The sequence below is a fragment of the Pinus tabuliformis genome, chromosome 5_2 (assembly GCF_031772625.1).
Source record: "Pinus tabuliformis cultivar Carrire ecotype Pingquan chromosome 5_2, CPIR1, whole genome shotgun sequence".
Classification (NCBI taxonomy): domain Eukaryota; kingdom Viridiplantae; phylum Streptophyta; class Pinopsida; order Pinales; family Pinaceae; genus Pinus; species Pinus tabuliformis.
The window spans coordinates 863,988,619-864,010,765 of NC_142306.1; the positions used below are offsets into that span (position 1 = coordinate 863,988,619).

The window sequence follows — 22,147 nt, forward strand, 5'->3', positions numbered from 1 at the left end:
CCATGTTTTGTTCCAATTCATTTTTTTCTTTGAAGATGTTTATGTATTCCATCTTATTCCAATGTTTCAATTTCCATTTAATAAATTTTAGCCTTGCCTGGAAAATGTATATCTTGGAGCCTCTGACTGGGATTTGTTCTCCCCACCATCTTTTGATATTTTCTATAAAGGCAGGGTGATATAGCTAGACTGCTTCAAATATGAATGGTTTATTGTTAGGGGTGCCAAACATCACAATCATGAATATCACCAGCTATTGATATGATCCTCAATAGGGAAGAATATTTTCTTCCCCATCAATCCCTCTCGTCATCAAATCCTCCAAAATAAAAAATTTGTCAAGTCTTGATGCAACTTGATGTTTCCCTATGCGCTTATTACTCCATGTGTAGCAATAATGTGCAATTTCCATGTTAATAAGATTGGCCTCCTCAATGAATTCCTTGAAAGATTTTGCTCTTTGTCTATGCGTTTTTGGCCTCCCTTTTTCTTCAATAGGAAGGTTATCATATTAAAGTCACCCCCAAAAAATAAGGGAGGTAACCTTTCTTGGATCTTATCTTTGTCAAATCTTGAAGGAGTTTGAGATTCTCCTCCATCATTTGAGGTCCATACACATTTGTAAACACGAGTGATCCTAGAGCCCCTATGACCTACATTTCCACTAATAAATAGGACCTCATCGGTTCAGCATCAAGTAGGATAAGAGATAGGAGGTTCCAACCAATCGCTAATCCCCTTGTAGAAAAATTCATTGCAAACTCCATAACTTCATAATTCCTACCTAATTTCCTACTTAATTCCTTGATTTTCTCTACAGAACACTTTGTTTCTTGTAAGAAAATAAGGTCCGGTTATTCTATTTTAATCTTCTTCTTAAGCAGTCTTTGTTTCTTGAGGCTTCTTAATCCTCTTACATTCCATGTTATAACTATCATGATTAACTACAATTAATAGGTTGCGGGATTAACACTCTCATCTTACATGAATTTATTAGCATGGCTCTCAACTCTTAGATGAAAACATTATTTGACTTCCTCCCTCTTTTCCAGTGTTTTGCAGTGGCACCAAGACAGTTTGAGAACCCATTGCTTTTACTCCCATCTCAACTATGTCCATGTGTGGCCATTTTTGACCTCTTATTTTTGCCTCTTCTCTCATCACGTATAGATATTGGATGTTATCCACTTGATCCACTGGTATGGCCTCCAATCCCTATTTTATGTCTTGTTCCACCATGTTCTGAAGGTCGATTCCTTCCCTTTCTACTATTTCCTGTAGATTTGGGTCCTTTGTTCCTACCTTGCTTGGGTCATCTCAGCGTCTCCTTAAAAATAATTTGATAGATCTGGGATATCCCTGTGCTACCCCATATCTTCTAGTGGTTGCAATGTTTCTTCTTCTTTTCCTTGTTCTTGCTCCTGAATTTTTTCCTCATCAACCCCATGATTCTCTAGATTCTCTTCAGACAAGATTTCAAATTTATTTCTCTATGTTTTTCTCCCTCCTTGACTTCTCTGTTGTTACCTTCGATTTTCGCTTCCCGTTGGGTTGGGTGTTACAAATCCATCTACATCCTTTCGTTTTGGTTCTTTTCCCCATTCTTCCATTTTATTCAAAGGGAATTCCTTGATTAGGTGGCCATCTTTATGGCACCTTCTGCACCTGAATGGAATCTACTCATAGTCCACATTTTGTAACCATCTTTCATACCTGAATTTCATTTTCACTGCTTTTGGTAGAGCACCAGATACATCCATCTCGACGAAAATCTTTCCATACAATGTGTATCTTCCCTGTAGCATTGCCCTCACTATTTTGATAAAATTTCCCAGTGTATCTTCTATCAACTTTAAGGTCAAAGGAAGCTAGTAATCTAGATGTAGGGAATATATTTTGACCCAAACTATAACTCTAGTAAAGTTCTCCTTCTCCGGAGTAAAGTTTTCGATCCATGGTTGCATATATAAACCAGCTGAAGCAAAGAAATAGCGATTACCATCAAAGATTCAGTCTCTATCTTCCATATTGTCAAAGCCCACTATAAAGAAACCTTTTGACCCTAGATGTAGCTCTATCTCCCCTCTTTATTTCTAATGACGGTTGATCCAATCACACAAAGGAGTTTCTATGGGCCAGAGGCCCATAAACTTGCATATGACCACATATGATCTCATACAATTCCTAAAGGCATGTATCTCGAGATCAATGTTTAATGTCATTAGGATCACCACTTTTTGTGTGTACACGGCCTTGCAGAAACATTTTCCTTTTATTTTTGTTGCTGGTCTGCTTGATTCCTGACATACGTTTTTCCTCATCTCTTTTTAGTCCTTTCTAGTCATGCCTCGGTCATTCCCTAACACATCTTTTGTCGAGATCCCAATTTTTTTTCTTTAACCCATTTCCCTTGTTCATTAACACATTCCAATAGGAGGGAGCTCCACCCCCTCCCCCTCTAAACACCATCAACATCAAACCCTAGGTGTACCTGTTGAGAAACCCTCACTCCTCTAGAAGCTCGAGATATTAAATATAATAACACATATTTCACCATACATCTCTTTTTATTTAATTAATATTCATATATATATATATATATATATATATATATATATATATATATATACATATGATATCCAACTAATCATTCGAAATCAAAGGGATGATTTTTTCTTCATGTCTTTGGCTTCAGAACTCACACTAATTTATTATCTCATCAACAAAGTGCTTCTATGTTCATCTTCCTTTTTATTGTACTCCCCAATGACTAAACGACATTTTACAATGGATTTATCATGTTTTTAAATGGGTATATAACATGAAAAAACCACAATTAAACTTGTGGGTTTTAAAAACCTTTAGTTTGTAAATTGCTAATAGTAAATTGATTATTTGATTGAGATAAAATTATCCTAAATACCATGAAAATTTTTATGAGGTTTAGTTTTAAGCTATTAGTTTTGGATTAAATCGTATAAAAGAACTTCACTTAATTTTAGTAATAACATTTTCTAAATAAATAGATAATTATTCCATTCAACATTTGATAATAATTCTAACTTAAATTCAATCTAATATATTAACACATAATATTTTTAAATAATTTGAAATGTAATTTTGTATCTTTTAACAACTCTTCTTGCAAATAAGAAATATTGTATTTTTTAATCATTTAAAATTTAACTTTTTTATTTTTACATGAAAGAGACTTTAATTTTAAAAAAATAATTATTTTAAAATATCTTCTATGTTGACAAATATAATGGAACCTTGTCATCCTAACCAGTATGTAAGACCAAGTATTGAACTTATCTAAATCTTATAAAAGTTTAATTAAATGAAAATAAAGTATTGAATTAGTAAAAAATAATATTCTTAAGAATATAACAATACTTTATTGCACAATGAAGGACAGGTTTTTTAGGATCGGGAGAGAGAGCATGATGGAATTCAAAGGTTTCGAACCCTCGTCGTTCACCAGTATCTGCAAGGAAATTTTGAGCTTCAGACTTTGACACCTCACACAATGGGGCCAAATTGTGTGAGCATGCAGGTCGGATCCAATGCTTGGAGCTTCGGAATTGAAGCAGGGAATGCATATAACATTTTGTTTTCAGGCAGCGGACGCTTTGGTTTGGCATATGACCCTTATAGTCTTGCACGATTTATTTTTCAAATACAGTTATTCCTTTGTGGACGATCAACAAAACACTCTCAGGTTGAAAATAGGAAATTGTCTTGCCTTCACTCTATCAAAAGGCCACCATGTCGAAAAAATCTCTTTCAGGCGAGACCGCAGCGGCTCAAACTAGGCCTAGGGCCAAAGGAAAGGAGGGACTTAGTTCAACGAGAGTTACGGCTCTCATTGTTGTTAACACCGGAGTGGATTTGGCGGTCCATAATAGGCCCAGGGCCAAAGGGAAAGATGAACACAATCCTGCGGGAACAAGGGTTTCGATTACAGTCATCGATGGTGTGGATTTGGCGGCAATCTTATGGAAGAAAACCAATAAAGAAACCATGCAAAGGAACTGGAAGCATGGTCTAGAGAAAATAGAAACGACGGTAGAAGAGACGACAATCTTGAATCCAAGGCAACAAGGCTATAGATTCTAGTGTGCCTCCATTAGTTCCAAATGAGCGATTTGGGTAGCTTTGGGCGCTCTGCGACCTCCATTTAGGTTTTTTCCCAACAGAGCATTGGGAGCAGCTCAACTGCGACCAACTCTCACCCCCTCAACATTCTTTCAGTGTACCCAGAAGGAAATATCTAGGAATACAAAGATGTGCGGCAAATCTGTTGCGGACGGGCAAAATTACTCTCAGACAGAACCAGAACCTGAATCACTGGTAAACCCTCTTCCCTTTCAAGTTTTTATAAAAACCCCTTCTGGGAGGACACATCTGGCTTGGGTACAGGTAACCAAATCAGTACAGCTTCTGAAGAACAGTATCTTCCAGCATACTGGATATCCTACAGGATCACAGGTTTTGATCTTTGGAGGCAGAGTACTCCAAGACTACAAATCTATTATGGATTACAAAATCTTACCTAAGTCTACCATCACTCTCAACCTGAGACTGAGGGGAGGCGCGATAGACCATCGCAAAACAAATCCTTCAGGTAGTGGCATAGGAAGCAGCACAACAAAAATCCCAGAAACACATCAAAAGAAAAAAAGTGCAGGGTTATCCTTCAAAGACATTCTTGAAGGAAATAAACCAACTACAACATCAAAAAAACAAGCTGGCATAGCACCCGCCCCATACATTGTGGAACAACTAAGTTACACCCCAGAATTAAATATGGATACACCAGAAAGAGATGAGTACTATTCTTCATTTGAAAAATAGGCATTAATTTGCAGATTCAACTGGTTTTGGCCCAAATCTATGGACCTCTTCCTTTGGGTCTTAAGGAACTGGACCAATTTATGTTACATTCATCTATTTTCCAAAGGGTTCTTCATTTTCAAATTTCATACAGAAGAGGAAAGGGACATCATTATGAGGGAAGGCCCATGGTTCATGGGATCCACGGGTTTGTTAATTACTCCATGGTTTCCAGAATTTGATCCAAATACAATGTTTGTATCTTGGATGGTGGTTTGGGTCCATCCTCACAACTTACCACTACATTTTTGGAGCCCTCAAGTCCTGTCTGGTATAGGCAACACCATTGGACGATTCATTAAAATAGACACAGAAAGAACAGAGGAAGGAGTCTCCACATTTGCACGCATATGTGTGGAAGTAGATATTAGCAAAGGACTTCCAGACCAAATATAACTAAAGTATAAATAGAGATGTTGGACCCATATACTAGATTATGAAAATACTACATTCAGATGCAGAGTTTGCCACCAAACAGGGCATCTTCAAAATACATGCCCAAAAGACAAAAAAGATACGCGTTGGAAGAATAAAGTAGGAAAAAATCCCAAGGGATGGAAATTCCCTCCACCAAAACCTGAGGATGTCCCTGTTGAGGAGGAAGACAAGGAAAAGGAACACCCCATTCCCAAAGAGAATAATCAGACACACAAGTAACCAAAAACTGACGAATTTGTATCACATGATCTGATGGAATCTTTCCCGGAGAAGATACCAGATACAATGGATACTAGCGGAGCCAAAAGACATCATACTTCAGACAACTCAGATTCAGACAAGGATAATCCTTGCCTTGTGGAGGACACTTCACTCACGTTGTTTTCGTTCTTACCGACTCAAGGGGAGCGACAAAAGGTCGAGAAGAAAAAAGGGAGAAAAGTATAATTTTGTCCCCAAATGTACATTATTTTCTTTCTCGTTATTTTCTTTTGAACTGTAGTCTTTGACCTGCTAATGGATATGTGCTTTTAGCATCTACAAAGTTTAATTTTGTTATTTTAATAAAATTACGAATTTTTCGAAGATCTTAAAATGTGTTTTCATCTAATATGAATGTTTAAGAAATTATGAGCGATTGTCCGTAGAGAGTTCTAGGGTTTAACTAAGCGAGTGACAGAGGGCAACAGGCACCCATGGAGGCACAGCAAGGAGGGAGTTCCACTCCCTCCTACAATAATATGGTAGCAAACAAAGGAAGAGGATGGAAAAAGAACAAACCTCCACAACCCTTGGAGGTCAAGACAAAAAACACCGAAACTTAGAAGGCGGAAGGCAGCAAAACCCATGCAGATCAAGGGGCCCACGAAGAAGATCGTCAGGAGGAAAAAGAGGAAGACAGAGGTCAGGGAACAGAGAACAGAGCCAAGATGGGGCCCTGTAAACCCAAGGCCATAACTAAACCTCGAGTTATTTTGAATGATCCAGCTTTGCAAATGCACAGGGATCACATGGCAAACTATGGCATCATATGCAAATTTATGGGAATCTGGCCATCAGAGAAAGCATTGTACACCTAGATAAAATACAACTGGAAACCAAAGGAGAAGTTAAATATGCATCTTGGATCCAAAGGTCTTTTTACTGTGGTGTTTATGAACATGGAAGACAGAGACAATATTTTTGAAGGAGGACTATACTTCATTGTAGTTGTTGGTCTCTATATGCGGCCATGGATGATGAACTCCATGCCAGAACGAGAAACCTTCACTTCGGTACCGGTATGGATTAGACTATACTCCTTACCTTTAGATTACTGGATGCTAGAATCTTTAAAAGCTATAGGCAATAAATTAGGTCATTTCTTAAAAATTTCAGAGGCAACTCTACGGGGAAAATATACATCCTATGCCTGTATATGTGTGGAGATGGACCTATCAGGAGCCCTTCCAAATGAGGTCATTCTAGAAGTCTATGACAAGGAATGGGTTCAAATAGTTGACTATGAACATATCCCGTTCAGATGTCACAAATGTCATGAGCATGGGCACCTATCCAGAGACTGTCCTCTTAATAGAAGGGAGGAAAACCTAAATACTAGCAAAGGGAAAGACCAGACAGGTTTCACCAAAGTAGGAGGAAAAGGAAAAGGAGGGGGAAGGAAGACACAAAAGAACCCTATTGCAAATGATAAAACAAAAAGTTACAACAGTTTTGAGATCTTAGGAGAAAAAGAAGCAGATGGAGGGGATCAAGAGAGTATAGAGAATCAGATAGCAAGGGGGAAAGGAAAAGAGACCAGCATGGAGTTCACTCAGGAACAGAATGAACACATGACGAACCCTTTAAGTACCATGGAAATAGACAAAGATCAGGATATGACTCAAAGTGAAAGTGGTATAGAGGATCAAGACTTACATGAGATCCTGGAAAGGGAGAACCTAGAGCTGGAAAAGTTTCTAGAACAAGGAGGAAAACTAGGAATAAACTCCATCCCTCAGGAGGATGTGGACAATGTCGAACATATATTCCTTAACAAGTCACATCAAATGGCTGCAGGAGTCAAAAGAGGACATGACAACCAGGAAAACAAAGGGACTTCCTCAATAGGATTAATAACAAGAAAACAAACAAAGAATCGAGGCAAGAGGAGGGGAAGAAAAGGATAGAAAGAACTACTACTAGAGTGTAACTCATGACTGACTTAGGAAGGATGAAATACCTTTCCAGTTACTCCTTTAAAACCCCACCTCAATGAAAATCACAACCTGGAACATTAGAGGACTAGGGAGCAGAAGAAAATAGAGGAATCTCGGTAAAAGGATCAGAGAGGAAAAACCTGACATAGGATTCATACAGGAAACAAAATGCTCAGTGGAGAAGATCTGTGAAAAACATAGAAAATGGTTAAATAGATATGAATACCTTGAAGTTAAGGCAAATAAATCTGCTTGTGGCATTCTCACTCTATGGGATCCACTCAAATTGGGTGTGATTGATGCGGAGGCATACAGACATCACCTTTCTCTCATTTTCCAACCAGTGCGTGACAAACAATATTACATGATCACCAATGTCTATGGTCCGTAGCCTATGGAGGACAAACTTCAACTCCTCGCAACACTAGAGGATATGAAGAAGAGATGCGCAGCTCTACCCTAGATTCTGGGAGGTGATTTTAACATAACAAAATCACTCATGGAGAAGAAAGGAGGAACTAGAACACTCAATAGAGACTCAGTCGCATTCCAGAACTTCATCACCAATATGAAATTGGTTGATATGGAAACAAGCAATGGAATCTTCACTTGGAATAAAAAAAGAGGGGCCCCTACCCAAGTAGCCTCAAAATTGGATAGATTTATTATCTCAGAGGATCTTCTTCTCAGGGGAAGCAACATCACTGCACTCATACTACCTTTTGGGGGTTTAGATCACTGGCCTATCCAATTGGAAGCTTCTCTTTTTGGTAAACCAAGGAACACCCCTTTAGGTTTGAGAAAACTTGGCTCACGCATTCATATTTCCTCACAAACATTGAAAAATGTTGGAAGGAAGAGCTTCACCTTCAAGGTACAAAGATCTTCCTTCTACATTGCAAGCTCAAACATATTAATGGTAGAATCAAAGAGTGGAATAAACATCAATTTGGTAACATCTTCAAAGCTAAAGGGGAGGTGGAAAAGAAACTAAAGGAAATAAACCAGATTCTTATCATAGAAGGATATACAGATGAAAGGAAAGAGATGGCAGAGTCACTCTAGTAGGAGTGGGACAACAAATGTCTTCAAGAGGAAATCTTCTAGAGACGGAAATCCAGAGTACAATTGATTAAAGAAGGGGAGAGAGACACCAAATTCTTTCACAGATCCACCATAGCTCATAGAAACAAAATTAGAATTGTGAAACTTACAGATCAACATGGAATAGAGAGAAACACTCATGAAGAGATGGAGAAGGTTCTACTCTAGCATTTTTAGAAAATTGTTGAGGAAACCTCAGAAGACAGATACTAGTTTACGCAAAGATTTACTCAACACATCCCTAAATTGGTTATCAGAGAAGATAATTTCAATCTCAACAGACCAGTAACAGAGGAAGAAATTGAGGAAGCCGTGAAAGAGATGCAAAATGGGAAAGCACCAGGCCCAGATGGCTTTAATGTGGACTTTTTCAAAGCTTGTTGGAGGATAGTGAAACAGGACATCCTGGAGGTAGTGGAAGACTCTCAAAGATTTAAGACAATCTTAAAGGCGCTCAATGAATCTTTCATAGCCTTAATCCCCAAACAAGAAATGGCCACCTCTCCAGACAGATTTAGACCAATAGCATTATGAAATGTGATATAAAAAATTATATCTAAAGTCATTGCCAACCGTCTCAAACCACTCCTCCCAACCCTAGTGTCAGAGTAGCACTCGGGCTATGTGGAAGGAAGACAAATTATATATCATATAATTCAAGCACATGAAATGGTTCATTCACTCATTACCAACAAACAGGCAGGAATGATAATGCAGCTAGACATAGCAAAGGCCCATGACAAACTTGGCTGGTTGTACATAAGAGCAATATTAAAAGCCTACGCTTTGATTACAATTGGATTAAGTGGGTTATGGCGCTATTTACCACCGCCAGCTGTTCAATTCTTCTCAATGGATCTCCTTCCAAAACCTTCAAGAATTCTAAAGGTCTCAGGCAAGGAGATCGTCTTTCTCTTTTCCTTTTTATTCTAATGATGGAAGGGTTAGGGAGAGTAATCAGAGCTGCTAAGGAGAAAGGGAGAATTTAGGGTCTGAGACTCACTCAAGGTGGGGACACGGTGACACATCAACAATTTGTGAATGATACTATGCTTCAAGGCACACCCACTGTCAAGGAAGCCAAAGCATTCAAAGAGATTCTGGGTAAGTTTGCTACGGCAGCAGGCACAGAGGTAAGTCTTACTAAATCAAAGATTTTCTTTTTCAATACAGATATTTCATTACAAAGAAATATTTCCAGAATTTTGGGTTTTCAAAGGGAGTCACTGCCTGTGAAGTACCTGGGAGTTCCTCTCACTGACAAATCACTACACAAGGATATCTGGGAGCCTGTTCTTAATAAGCTAAAAGATAAGATTAGCAAATGGACAAATAGAACACTAAATCTAGCAGGGAGATTGATTCTCACTAAAGCTATCCTCCAAAGTATCCCTATCTATATGTTATCTGTCATTCCAGGACCAAGTGGTGTAATTACTAATATAATAAACATTCAGAGAGACTTTCTCTGGGGGAAAGGTAAAGAAAAGAAGAAATGGGACCTCGTGGCATGGGATAGAGTATGCAAACTGAAGTCCCGTGGTGGCTTGGGTCTTCATGACCCATGAATTCTTAGCAGAGTTCTTGGTGCCAAAATCTAGTGGAGATGGCTAAAAGAAATACAAGCCCCCTGGGAAAAACATTGGAAGCAAAAATATGCTAGAGAATGGTAGGAGAAGAATATAATCAGAATGACACGACAAGTAAAAGGTTCTGCAATTTGGAATAGGGCATGGGAGAAGAGGACCCTAGTCCAAAATCATAGTTTCTAGGAGATCAGAAATGGAAACCTGGCTTGGTTCTCGGAGGATAATTGGCAGCATGAGGACAATCTCTGAAGTGAAGAATTAGTAGACATTCACATCGATACCATCAACAAAGGATTAAGGTGGGTAAGTGACTATTGGGACCAATCAAGGAACAATGGGAAATGGAGAACATGGAAACTTTCAGATTACAGTGGAATGGGCATGCTGCATACTCAAGTTATAGCCCTTAAAGGTCTTTTAGACAAGAGACAAATCTTAAACTCAAACTTGAACAATCAACTAAGATGGGGAAAGAACAAGGCAGGTCTCTTCAACCTTAAGGAATCCAAAAGGATAGATTGAGAGCTTAACCTTCCAAACACTGATAAGACGTGGAAGGGAATCTTGGAAAATCCTCATTGGATGAAAGTCAAACTGTTCAAGTCGCTGGTTCAATAGGGCAAGATTCTGACATGGGATAACCTAAGAAAAATAGGCTTTGTTGGCCCCTCAAGATGTCACTTATGTAGACAATAGGAAGAAACTACAAATCATCTCCTAAATAGATGCACTTTCACCTACAATACTTTAGAATTGGGTTGGAGAAGTCTTCGAGCAGACAGACAAAAATGTTAATGACATCATTACTACTTTGAAGAATTAGCGGAAATTTTTTTCGTACAATGAGATCATTAACTCTGCGTGGATGCTGACCCCAGGATTCATAATCTGGAATGTCTGGAATGAGCACAACAACAGGATTTTCAAGGAGAAATCGAGTCTGGTGAGCAAAATCCTTAAGCTAAACCTTAAACAACTCAAAGAGACTGTTCATATCCTAGGAGGTTCAGCTATTGGCAAACCCATCAGACAGAGAGAGGCTAGAATATTGGAGAAGTTAGAGCTCAAGGTTCATCCCCCTCAAGGTTCTATGCAGATTAACAATAATACCTCAACAGAAAAGTCTTCATGGCAACCCTCCTCTCATGGATTTTTAAAATTTAACATAGATGGGGCCTCAAAAGGGAATCCGAGAGAAGCAGGATATGGAGGGGTCTTGAGGGATGAGGAAGGAAACATACAAGTCATCTTCCACAATTATCTAGGAAAAGCAAAAAACAATATGGCGGAGCTCATGGTGATGGAATTATGCCTGGAAACACTGCTCAAGTACAACATTCACAATGTCATCATTGAGGCTGACTCGGAATTAGTCATTAACTCAGTGAAGAGGATAAATGCTGGTGTTGCTCCAGAGAAAATCTCATAACACTAGCGGCTTCTGCAAGTCTACCAAAGAATCCAAGCACACCTAAGAATGCTGAGAACTCTTAGGTTGGTGCATGTTCGCAAGGAAGCCAACAAAGTTGCAGACTGGCTTGCCAATTAGGGGGTACAAAACAAGCATATCAACTTGTGTTACTGGTGGGAGGAGATAACGGATGACAGGTTGAAGGAGGGATGCTCATCCAGGGCCCTCAGCGACCGACAATAGTATCAGGAAAAATCAAGAGACAAAATTTTACTCCATGAAAATGATGGATAAGTTCACTTCAGACGACCTATCAGTGGAGATGCATAGTAGGTTATCGAGACAGAAGATAACTGTTCACAGGAGGAATGTTTCCATGGAAGACGAAGATGTCAATGGAAGAAATCACTGGGGTCAAAACTGCCTGGAACCTCTGACCTGGGAGAAGTTTTCCCGGAAGACAAGCGATACCATTCAGAAGGTGACGCATGGAGATGGTTGGACAGTGATTAAAACCTTCATCGTTGGGTATTTCGTGAGCAGTTGTGTGGTCCATTTTGGTTTGTGGTCATCAGATCTGGAGATGGCAGATCAACAGCCACCTTTTGGTGTGCAGGTTGGTGGGGCCAGCAGAATAAAACAACTAATGGTTTACCATCTTCATCGGGTGCCTTCCAAACCAAACACAGTTTTCCTATGGAAAAGAAAAAACAATATGTAATTGCGTATGCAATTACATTATTAGAATGCTTTATCACTTAATTATGTTATGTTTGTCTGACTATAAAAGTGTTAAGAAAGTATCATCACCTTGGTCCATGGAGCTGGCTTAGGTTAAATACAGTCAAAGGTGTATTATTAATTATAAATTACAAAGTAATAAGTAATACACTTAACTGTGTTACGTGAAGAGATATGCTTATTAAATATCTTATTAATCATTTTATTTCGCAGTGTGATTTGTTTTATTTTTTATTTTTTATTTTATGGTTTTCTTTTTAAATACGTGATTATTGATTTGTTTTTTTATTATTTTATGCTTTGTTTTTAAGATCGTAATTATTAAAAAGAGGTGATTATTTTTGGATTATGGCGATTATTGTTTTAATTTAATGGTTTTTGGGTCGGGATTTGAATTGATTGATTATGTAATTAAATTTTATATTATCAATAAATATTTTGTTTTTGAAAAATTATGGGAAAAAACACATGAGTAATAGAGAATTCTTGTTATTTTAGAAAGTTGTTAAGTGTTTAAATCTACATGGTGGACCTTCCTAGATCTTCTCTTAAAAATTGTACCAAAAAACTAATAAGATAATGTAAGAGAGGTTATGTGAAAATTAGAACTTAGTTGGAGAGAAAAGCTAAGTTTGATGAAATCAAGAGAAAAGCATAGTGGAAAAAAGAAACACTTTAAAGTAAAATGAAATATTTTTCTAATAAAAAAGAAAACACTTAGGTAATTAAAGAGGTGCAAATCCTACAAGTAAAATGTTGATAAAGAAAAGTTTGCTCAGAAGAAATTATAAAAATACAACTAAAGAATATAAAAAAAGTTGTTATTCCTGAATCGGAGCTTAAGAATAATTGTGGATTTATATGAGATATTTTTTAATGCTTTAAGGTTGTATATATTATTTCCCATCTTAGAGAAAAAAAAGTTAACTAAATTGATGTATTAGAATTAATATAATTTTTTTAAACTATTTTAATAATAAATAAATAGATTATATCAATAACATTCTAAAATATTATATATTCCAAACCAAGAAAAAATTATACATTATTTGTTTTGAAAGGAAACTTAATGTTCCTTCCTTTTATATAAGAAATAGCGACGGACTAATAACCTGATAGTTTGTTTGAAGTATACATAAAAGAGAGAGCATTCATGGGTCCTCTGTGATTCATATAATAAAACCTGTCCAGGGTTTAGCAAAGTTATTCACCGTCATTATGAAAGATCAGTCAAATCAGTGCGCCTGTAAGATAAGATCAGTCAAATCAGTGCGCCTGTAAGATATATGGGTGCATTAACTTGGTCGCTCTTACCTAAATTCAGAACTTACTCGAGTAGCATTTTACTATATCTGGGTACATCACGCTGGTCGCTCTCCCCTAAAACTCGAACTGAAAAGTTACTAAACACAAGGCTTCAGGTCTTACATTCTGTAATATATTCATAATCCTCTTAATTTAAGATATGGAAGCATTATTGATCTCGAATTGAGTTCGATTCTGCATCATAGTCACAGTCTCCCTCATTGAAGGTCGCTAGTCAGTAATGTCCCGTAAACAGAGATTAGCAATTTGGATCATGTTCTGTAGCTCCATCGTGTGAATGCGATCTATCAAATTTCGATCAACAATTGTCATGAATACGTCAATGTTTTCTCTGAAACGATATGGCTGAGTCCATTTTGCCAGAGGTGTGTCCTCATGTAGTGCTTTTAAACTTGTAATTAGCTCGAGAAAAAGCACACCAAAGCTATACACATCACTTTTAGCTGAATATCTTCGTGTTTTCTCGTATTGGGGATCCATGTAACCATAACTCCCTCTAACAGCAGTGACTGTGAACTGCTTGTCTTTTGGGCCTAACTTTGACAGTCCAAAATCAGCCAATTTAGCACAGTTATCGTCCACCAGCAAAACATTTGCAGACTTAACATCACGGTGCAATATCGGGGGCCTTGCTTCTTCCAATGCCACGGCAACTTGACAGGCTATGTCCATACGAGATGACCAAGATAATGGACTTGCGAGACCTCTCTCCGTGTGAAGTCGATTATACAAACTCTCGTTGGAAATGAACTCGAACACAAGAATTCGCTCACCTGCACATGCATCATTCACAGAATTGTTATGAGAAAAATATAGCAATGGAATTATTTTATAAAAGGATTATTTAAGAATATATATATGTTTCATTCTAATAAAAAATTATAAATTTTGATTGTTCATTTTATTTATTTTGATTAAATAATAATATAAGGTAATAAAACTTATATTGCAATCTTACGAAAGATGGAAAACCAAAATCAATATTATGGATAAAAAAAATTATTGGTATTTGAAATTTTATTGTTCAAGTTTAGGAAAGTGTTTATTGTTTTTTTTTTAATTTATAATTTATAATTATATATATATATATATATATATATATACTCTTAGATTCATTTAAATTATATATTTTAATAATTTTGAATGGAAAACTTTAAAAAATAAATTTATGGAATATTAGATTCTATTTCACTACACATTGTATGTTATTGTATAATAGAATAGTTAGTTTTAATTTTATTATCAATCTTGAATCTATTTTAATTTTGTATGTATATCAGAAAGACAGATTAAAATTGGAGTTACAAATGTTTTCAAACTTAAAAAAAAAATGATATATAACAGTTGAATGTAGTTCAAATATTTTAAGTTTTTGGTTTTTTTGGATTTATTCTCTTGTGTGTTTGGTTTAAAATGTAAAGAAAATTATTGAAATAATAAATTTAAATTTTATATAACCTAATATTTTGAAGATTTTCCAAAAAATTAAATCAAATAACAAATGCTAATCATTTAATTAAAATTATATTTTTAAATTAAAAAATACACAAAAACTTAAAAAAACACTAAAATTGAAAAGAATTAATAATCCGAGAACTTGTACCAAATTCCAACCATTTATAATCCAACATCCAAAACAGAACTTTTCACAATGGCTAACATGAACATTATATCTTCACATTAAGAGGATACACAAAAACTCAAAAAAGAAGAAGATGAAATTGAGAAGAATTAATGATCTAGAACCTGTAATCCAACTTCCAACACAGAACTTTTCACAATGGCTAACATGGGCGTCTTGTAAGTGAGAATATTGTGGGATCCCACTAACCTGGGCAAGGTTAATTATTTGATTTTGTCTATGTATGTAGGAGTGAGATCTCAAAATATTCAAAAAACAATTGATCATAATGGTTAATATAGGCATTTTTAAGTCCAGGAGAATTGGGTAATACTTTGGATCAGACAAATATTAGTAATATTAATTATTAAACTTTGTTCATGTCCATCAAATTCCAAAATATTTCTGAAATTCAAAATCAACTTAAAGTGAGTCCAACATATCCTTTTGCAAAAAAATAGGCTCAGATAAGAACCCACCAAATGATGATAGAAAACCAATACCAAATGATAGTTAGCCAACACCAATACATGATGATAGTAAGTCCCAACACATGGGGAACTAACCACCTTAACCACCCAACGTATGGTTTAGTAGGCCATCCTTACTACGGTTTGGGGTTCCAACCACTGAACTAAGACCCGAGTACAGTGTTTATGGCAATATTGTAAACCAAGGGAATAAGAGCACACCTGCTCGTAAACACAATCCGATTAGATCCACCAGATGAGGATGACGTGGAAGTCTGAGGAGCACAGACAATTCCTGTTTGGATCTGAATTCGTTGCTCTCTTGACGGCGCCCACCCGATTACCTGGTAAATTGGCACGATACACAAATCCAGAGACGCCCTGTCCAACTTTTGTTGTGAAATTGTCAGTGGCGTTGGCCAGTTCCTCCCTTGTATATGTACATATTCCTATGCCCTCCTCCAACCAGTTCAGTTCTTCCATAAGCTCCATCTCCAAATAGTTCCCAATAGGGTTCGCTGGCTGTTCAGTTGCGTAGGTTTGTTGATGTATGCTCACTTCGAAAAAGTTCCCGGTAGGGTTTGCGAGTTGCTTCACAGGGTAAGTGCGTTTGCGGGCAGCCTTCGTTTTTTTCAATCTCATACAATGGCGATGACAATGAAAACTTATATTCCTATGGCGATGAAAACAATGGCGATGACAACAATGGCGATGGGGGTTGTTATTCCTATGGCGATGAAAACAATGGCGACGGATGTAAAACTCGCGGCACAGTTGGTAGGTGGAGGAACAATCGATGCCATGATTTCTGTAATTCTGATATTTGCTGCGTAAACGCATTGTGCGGGAACAATGGCGATGAAAACCGTGGATTGAGGAGAACTCGGGGCATCGTTGGGAAGGGGAGGAGAATAGTCCATATCGGTGCGAGTGGGAAGAAAATGGTGGGCAAACAAAAGCAGAAAAATAATGCACTATCGTTGCAACCCATAAGGAACCATGCCAATCGATGCCATGATTTCTGTAATTCTGATATTTGCTGCGTAAACGCATTGTCCAGGAACAATGAACAGCAAGCGATGCAGCGAACAAATAGCAATGAGCGATCAAGCGAAATCCGCGTTTGACCCGTTACCTACGAAAATGGGTTGTCAAATTCAGACTTTGGAATTTCGTTTACTGTCGCTCAGATTACGATTTGGCGGAGATGATTGCTCCTATTATTGGTCGTACCATGCATGCGTCTTGCAATTGTAGGTTTTTGAAATAAAAATGAGTGAGATGATGCAATAGTGCAGCGTCCGACGATATAATTTTTTGGCCTCTATTGTGTTTTTAAATATACTAAATTGACATGTAAGATAAGATAAAATTATAACTTTTGGATAAAATTTTTAATTTTTATTATTTAATTTAAATATACTAAATTGACATGTAACATAAGATATAGTTATAATTTTTATTATTTAAAATATGTATGGTTGGCAAAGACAAGGAAATTGGTAATTGCTTTGTCATGAAGTACTATGTAAACTATAAAATTCAAGGTTCAAATCTTTATGGATCCAACTAATAATTTGTTTTTTTATTAAATTGTGTTTTTAAACTTGCATAAACTAATGACATAAATACTTTGAAAATAAATCCTAGTCTTTGATTTGTGTATAGTACTCAAAATATTTCAAATATTTTATGGAGGTTAGATTCATGGCATCCACCTAATAATTATTCATAATTAAATTAAAATACTTTGAAAATAAATTCTAGTCTTTGATTGATTTGTGTATAATACTCGGAATATTGATATTCTATGGAGGTTAGATTCATGACATCCACTTTATAATTATTCATAATTAAATTAAGATACTTTGAAAATAAATCCTAGTCTTTAATTTGTGTATACTATGAATATTTTGAAATATTCTATGGAGGTTAGCTTCATGGCATCCACCTAACAATTATTTATAATTAAATCAAAATTTTGGAAGCCCTATTTTAAAATAGACATACTTTGTTAAGGAACTTTGAGGTGTAAACAACACCGGTTCAAAATTCCCTGGGAAAAATTCCAACCCTGGCATTAAACGAAATTATGCTCAAGAAAAAGTACCCCCTTCCCAAGATAGATGATATGTTGGATTAACTGCAACAAGAAAAATACTTCACCAAGATAGACTTAAAGTCTGGATATGACCAAGCTCAAGCCAAAGAAAAATATATTTAGAAACCAGGGAAGTTTTCTATGAGTGGTTAGTCATTATGTTTATCCTATGCAATGCATCAACTACATTTATGAGGTTAATGAATGATATAGTTTTCCCTTTTATAGACTCACTTTGTTATTGTCTATTTTGATGATATATTAGTATACAATCCTATCTCGAATGAGCACATATCACAATTGATGCAGGTGCTAGAGACACTGAAGAATCAACAATTGTTAGTAAATCTCAAGAAGTGTAAGTTTGCATAGTAATGTTTGGTGTATCTAGGGTATGTGATTGGTGGAGGAGGGATGAAGATAGATCCTACCAAGGTAGAGGCCATCATGAGGTAGCTAGTGCCTACTGACTTTTTAGAGGTTAGGAATTTCGTCGACATAGCATAGTACTTGAGGAAATTAATAGCCTCATTTTTAACAATAGAAGCACCACTTCATGTCATAACAATGATTGGTATTAGTTTCGAGTGGGGAAAGGACCAACAAAAGGGCTTTCAATAGTTTAAAATGAATATCAATTAAGCACCAGTTCTGGCATTATTGAACTTGGAAGAGCCTTTCAAAGTAGAGACATGTGCAAGTGGGTATCCTATGGATGTGGTCTCCATGTAGGGAAGAAGGCATGTATGCAACCATTCTAATGTATTTCATGGGCCAGTTCGCCACTGATCTACCTACAACAAGAAGCTTTATGCCATGGTGCAAGATACGAAGAAGTTGAAATACTATATAATGGGAAAGGAAATAATAATCCAAAAAGATCATCAATGACTATAATACCTACAAGCATAGAGTAAACTATAGTTGACCAATCATTGCAAGTGGATAGGGTTTCTAAAATAGTTTCATTTAGTGATCAAGTACAAGAAGGAGAGAATAAACAAGTTGATTGCAATGATTTTAAGTCCATCCACATCAAACATCATAACTTTGGGAACTCTTATGCACATGCATCCTTTCACAGATGATGCATATAGAGAGACATACATATAGGATGGGGACTTTAAGGATGCATTTTAGTAGTTGTAAATCTAGTGTCATGTACATGATGGTGATAGAAAAATTGACTATAATATCTAGAATGGGTTACTCTATAGGTTATATAAGTTATGTGTTCCTAAAGGTGAGTGACTGCAGCTGATCAGACAAGATCACACTTGTAAGGCTGCAGAGAATCTTTGTGTATGGAAGATATTGGCCAACTTCCAGATGTATGTGTACTTGCATCTCATGCAAGAAGATGTATTAGCTTCATAATAGGATGCATGATTTGTTGTACTAGGAAGCCTAGTAACAATAAACAAGGTCTATATCATCCCTTTCATGTACCCATTTGTCTTTGGGAAATAATTTACGTCGACCTTGTGGCATGTTTACCAACAACCAACAAGGGACATGAATACCTATTTGTGGTAATTGACAGACTTAGAAAGATGCATGTTCTAATGCTAATAATTAGTGAACTTATTATTTAAGCTAGTCTGGGTGCACTTTGGGATACATGGAGTAGCATCATTTCAAATAGACACACAAATTTTTTTAGCTCATTTTTGACTACATTATGGGAGAATATGGACAAAAATATAAAGAGATCTATAACATTCCATCCACAGAAAGATGGGAAAATAAAAGTAGTCAATAGGAATTCGATGCATCTTTAGATGGGTTAATTTTAGAAGAATTCGAAGACATAGGAAAAAAATATGGTGTATATATATATAACACTCTTATAAAAACGTAGTCCACACTTCTATTTGTAAGTCCCCATTTAAAACTTGTTTTGAATATTTTACACCTTCACCTTTGGATATTGCATATGGACAACAAGGATGACTAACAAATGTTATTGAAGGGGATGCTTTAAGGGAAGAAAAAATTGTTGAGAAGATGAGGGAAATCCATATATGGGTATAGGAGACACTATAGTAGTCGTACAAAAAATACAAATCCAAGCATGATCAACATAAAATAAAGAAGTTTTTTGAGGTGCGAGACAAAGTGTGGTTACAGGTGAATAATGAGTGGCTACAAGGTCCTAGTAAAAAAATTAATGCTCTATGATATGGACCCTTTCATATATTGGATACGGTGTGAGGTAACACCTATTAAGATAATTTACAAACATACATGTACATTTACTCAATGGTGAATGTAAAAAATTTGAACTTTTATGAGCTTTCCATGCCAGATTGGGACGAGGAATAGGTCCTACCTTCTTTAGAGGATTTGGCACCAAATGCTTAGTCATATTTGATAGATGTTATATATTTGTAGCAATGGCTGAAAAATACAAGTAAGGGGCAGAATGAACTTTGGAAAATTGGATTCAAATGATAGCTTCTAGCCAAGGCTAAATGGTACACCCAATAGAAGGTCAAGGAAAAATGTCCTCACCTCATTAAATAGAAGCTTTTGGGGACCAAAATCCTCCCAAAATTGGGAGGTACTATCCATATTGCATCACTATATTCTTTTTCATCCATCCTAATGCTTTTAAAGTGGAACAAGTGGAGGAATTCTTGGAAAATGTAACTAAGTTCGGTCTTCATTTGATGTATTTCAGTCATCTTGTAATGTACTTGTCAAAAGAATAAAGAAAATAATTATTATTATCACTTAATGCAGCATGGGTTTCATGCTTGTGTCAGCATGTTTTAGGTCAAATTCCCCATTGAGGATTTTTAGGATTTATTCTGAGTCAATAGAGTCATTGTACTTTTAAAGTGACTATTCTTAGGATTTTGAATCATGTAAAAAGGTTAAGTATTGAGTCAAATATCAATTATGTTGACTCCACACCAAGTCGGCCTTAAGATGATCAAGTCAACCTCAAAGAGGGTTATTCAACCTCATCAAGGGACTATAAAAGAAGTGGTTTGAACTCCAGTTGAAGCACACTATCAAAATAAAGTTTAATATATCTTGTATCTATAAAAAGTGTGAATTAGAAGAAGGAGGAAAAAGAAGTGTGAGTTTGGTCTAGGAGAAAGAAAGAAAGAAAATTGAAACTTTAGTATAACTCTCTCTCTCATGTGCCCTAGTTTGAGAGATCAAAGTTCTCTTATTGATGTTGTAGCTAGCTATCATGTGATGGTGTTTCCATTATATTTTGAAGTTTCTATTGATGGGTGTTGCTACCTTCGGAAGTTGTACTGGGCCAAGATCAAAGTTTAGAAGAGAAGATCAAAGTATTCCAGTGAAGATCGAAGTCTCCAAGGAAAGACAGAAGTGATTGGGTCGAAGAAAGTGTTGCCACTGCTGCTGCTACTGCTAGGACAAGAAGGATCATCTGCAAGAGAAGAGGAAGGATGACTTGGTGTGGAGGAAATTTTGTGTCAAGGTCTGATCTGATAATCACCCTATGAGTGCCATCAGTTAAGATTTATTAAACAAAAGGTATTATAGACTCATGTGCTGGTGTGTGTTCTGTGTTATTTAAGCAACGGATCGATCAGATTTCCAATACACAGACATTTAAATGGAAAGACAACAGAGAAATATAGTAAGTGACACAAAGACACAAACAATTTTAATAAGGAGTTCACCCTATTCTCCAGGGCTACGTCTCCGATCCAGCTTCAGTGGTGGCCTTGTTTTATTGTGTCTTTCAGCAGAGAAATTACAATACAGGGACTGAATATGAGTTCTCCTGAAGCAGATGTGCTTGGCAAGGTGGTTCTTGGATTCCCCAAGCCACTCAGAGTACACAGACTCTTGTTCTTCCTACCAGCTCTGTGACCCTCGGTCTACAGTGGAAAGAGCCAACTGTGATGCTCAATATGGATAGATTCCTCTATGGGAAGGCTTGAATCTTGAAGCTCTCTGGTGCTCGATGCTTCCTATGGTCAGCTCGGCCCTCTGTCTCCTCTGCTTGGCTTTACTGCTCTCTGTGCTCAGTGCTCCTCTCAGGGTTCACTGTTCACTGTCTCTCTTGGTCACTTGGACTCTTCGCTCTCTCTCTAAATCCCCATTCAACTGTCTCTGTTCATGGCTTTAGCCATTCGATCTCCATTCCTGTTCAGTTCCTCTCCCACCTACGTTGATTCACCTATCGCCTGTGTGCTTGGAGTTCCTGTTCGACATCAGCGTGAATGCTCGAGAAGTAGCCAAGCATCCTAATCAGAACAACGCT

At 36.7% G+C, this 22,147-nt stretch overlaps 1 protein-coding gene across 1 annotated transcript; it reads right to left on the reverse strand.

The window, feature by feature from the left end:
• Positions 1-13,913: 13,913 nt before the first annotated feature.
• On the reverse strand, positions 13,914-16,436 carry LOC149162059 (calcium/calmodulin-regulated receptor-like kinase 2). The gene is made up of 2 exons (XM_089435088.1): positions 16,085-16,436; positions 13,914-14,476 (listed from the first exon to the last, which is right to left on the reverse strand). Exons 1-2 carry the CDS (start codon positions 16,434-16,436, stop codon positions 13,914-13,916), a joined length of 915 nt encoding a protein of 304 aa, XP_089291214.1.
• Positions 16,437-22,147: the final 5,711 nt, after the last annotated feature.

Coding starts and splice junctions, on each gene's coding strand:
- LOC149162059 (XM_089435088.1), bottom strand. CDS start 16,436: ATGAGATTGAAAAAAACGAAGGCTGCCCGCAAACGCACTTACCCTGTG. Junction 14,477..16,084: donor TTCAGATCCAAACAGGAATT/GTCTGTGCTCCT, acceptor ATGCATGTGCAG/GTGAGCGAATTCTTGTGTTC.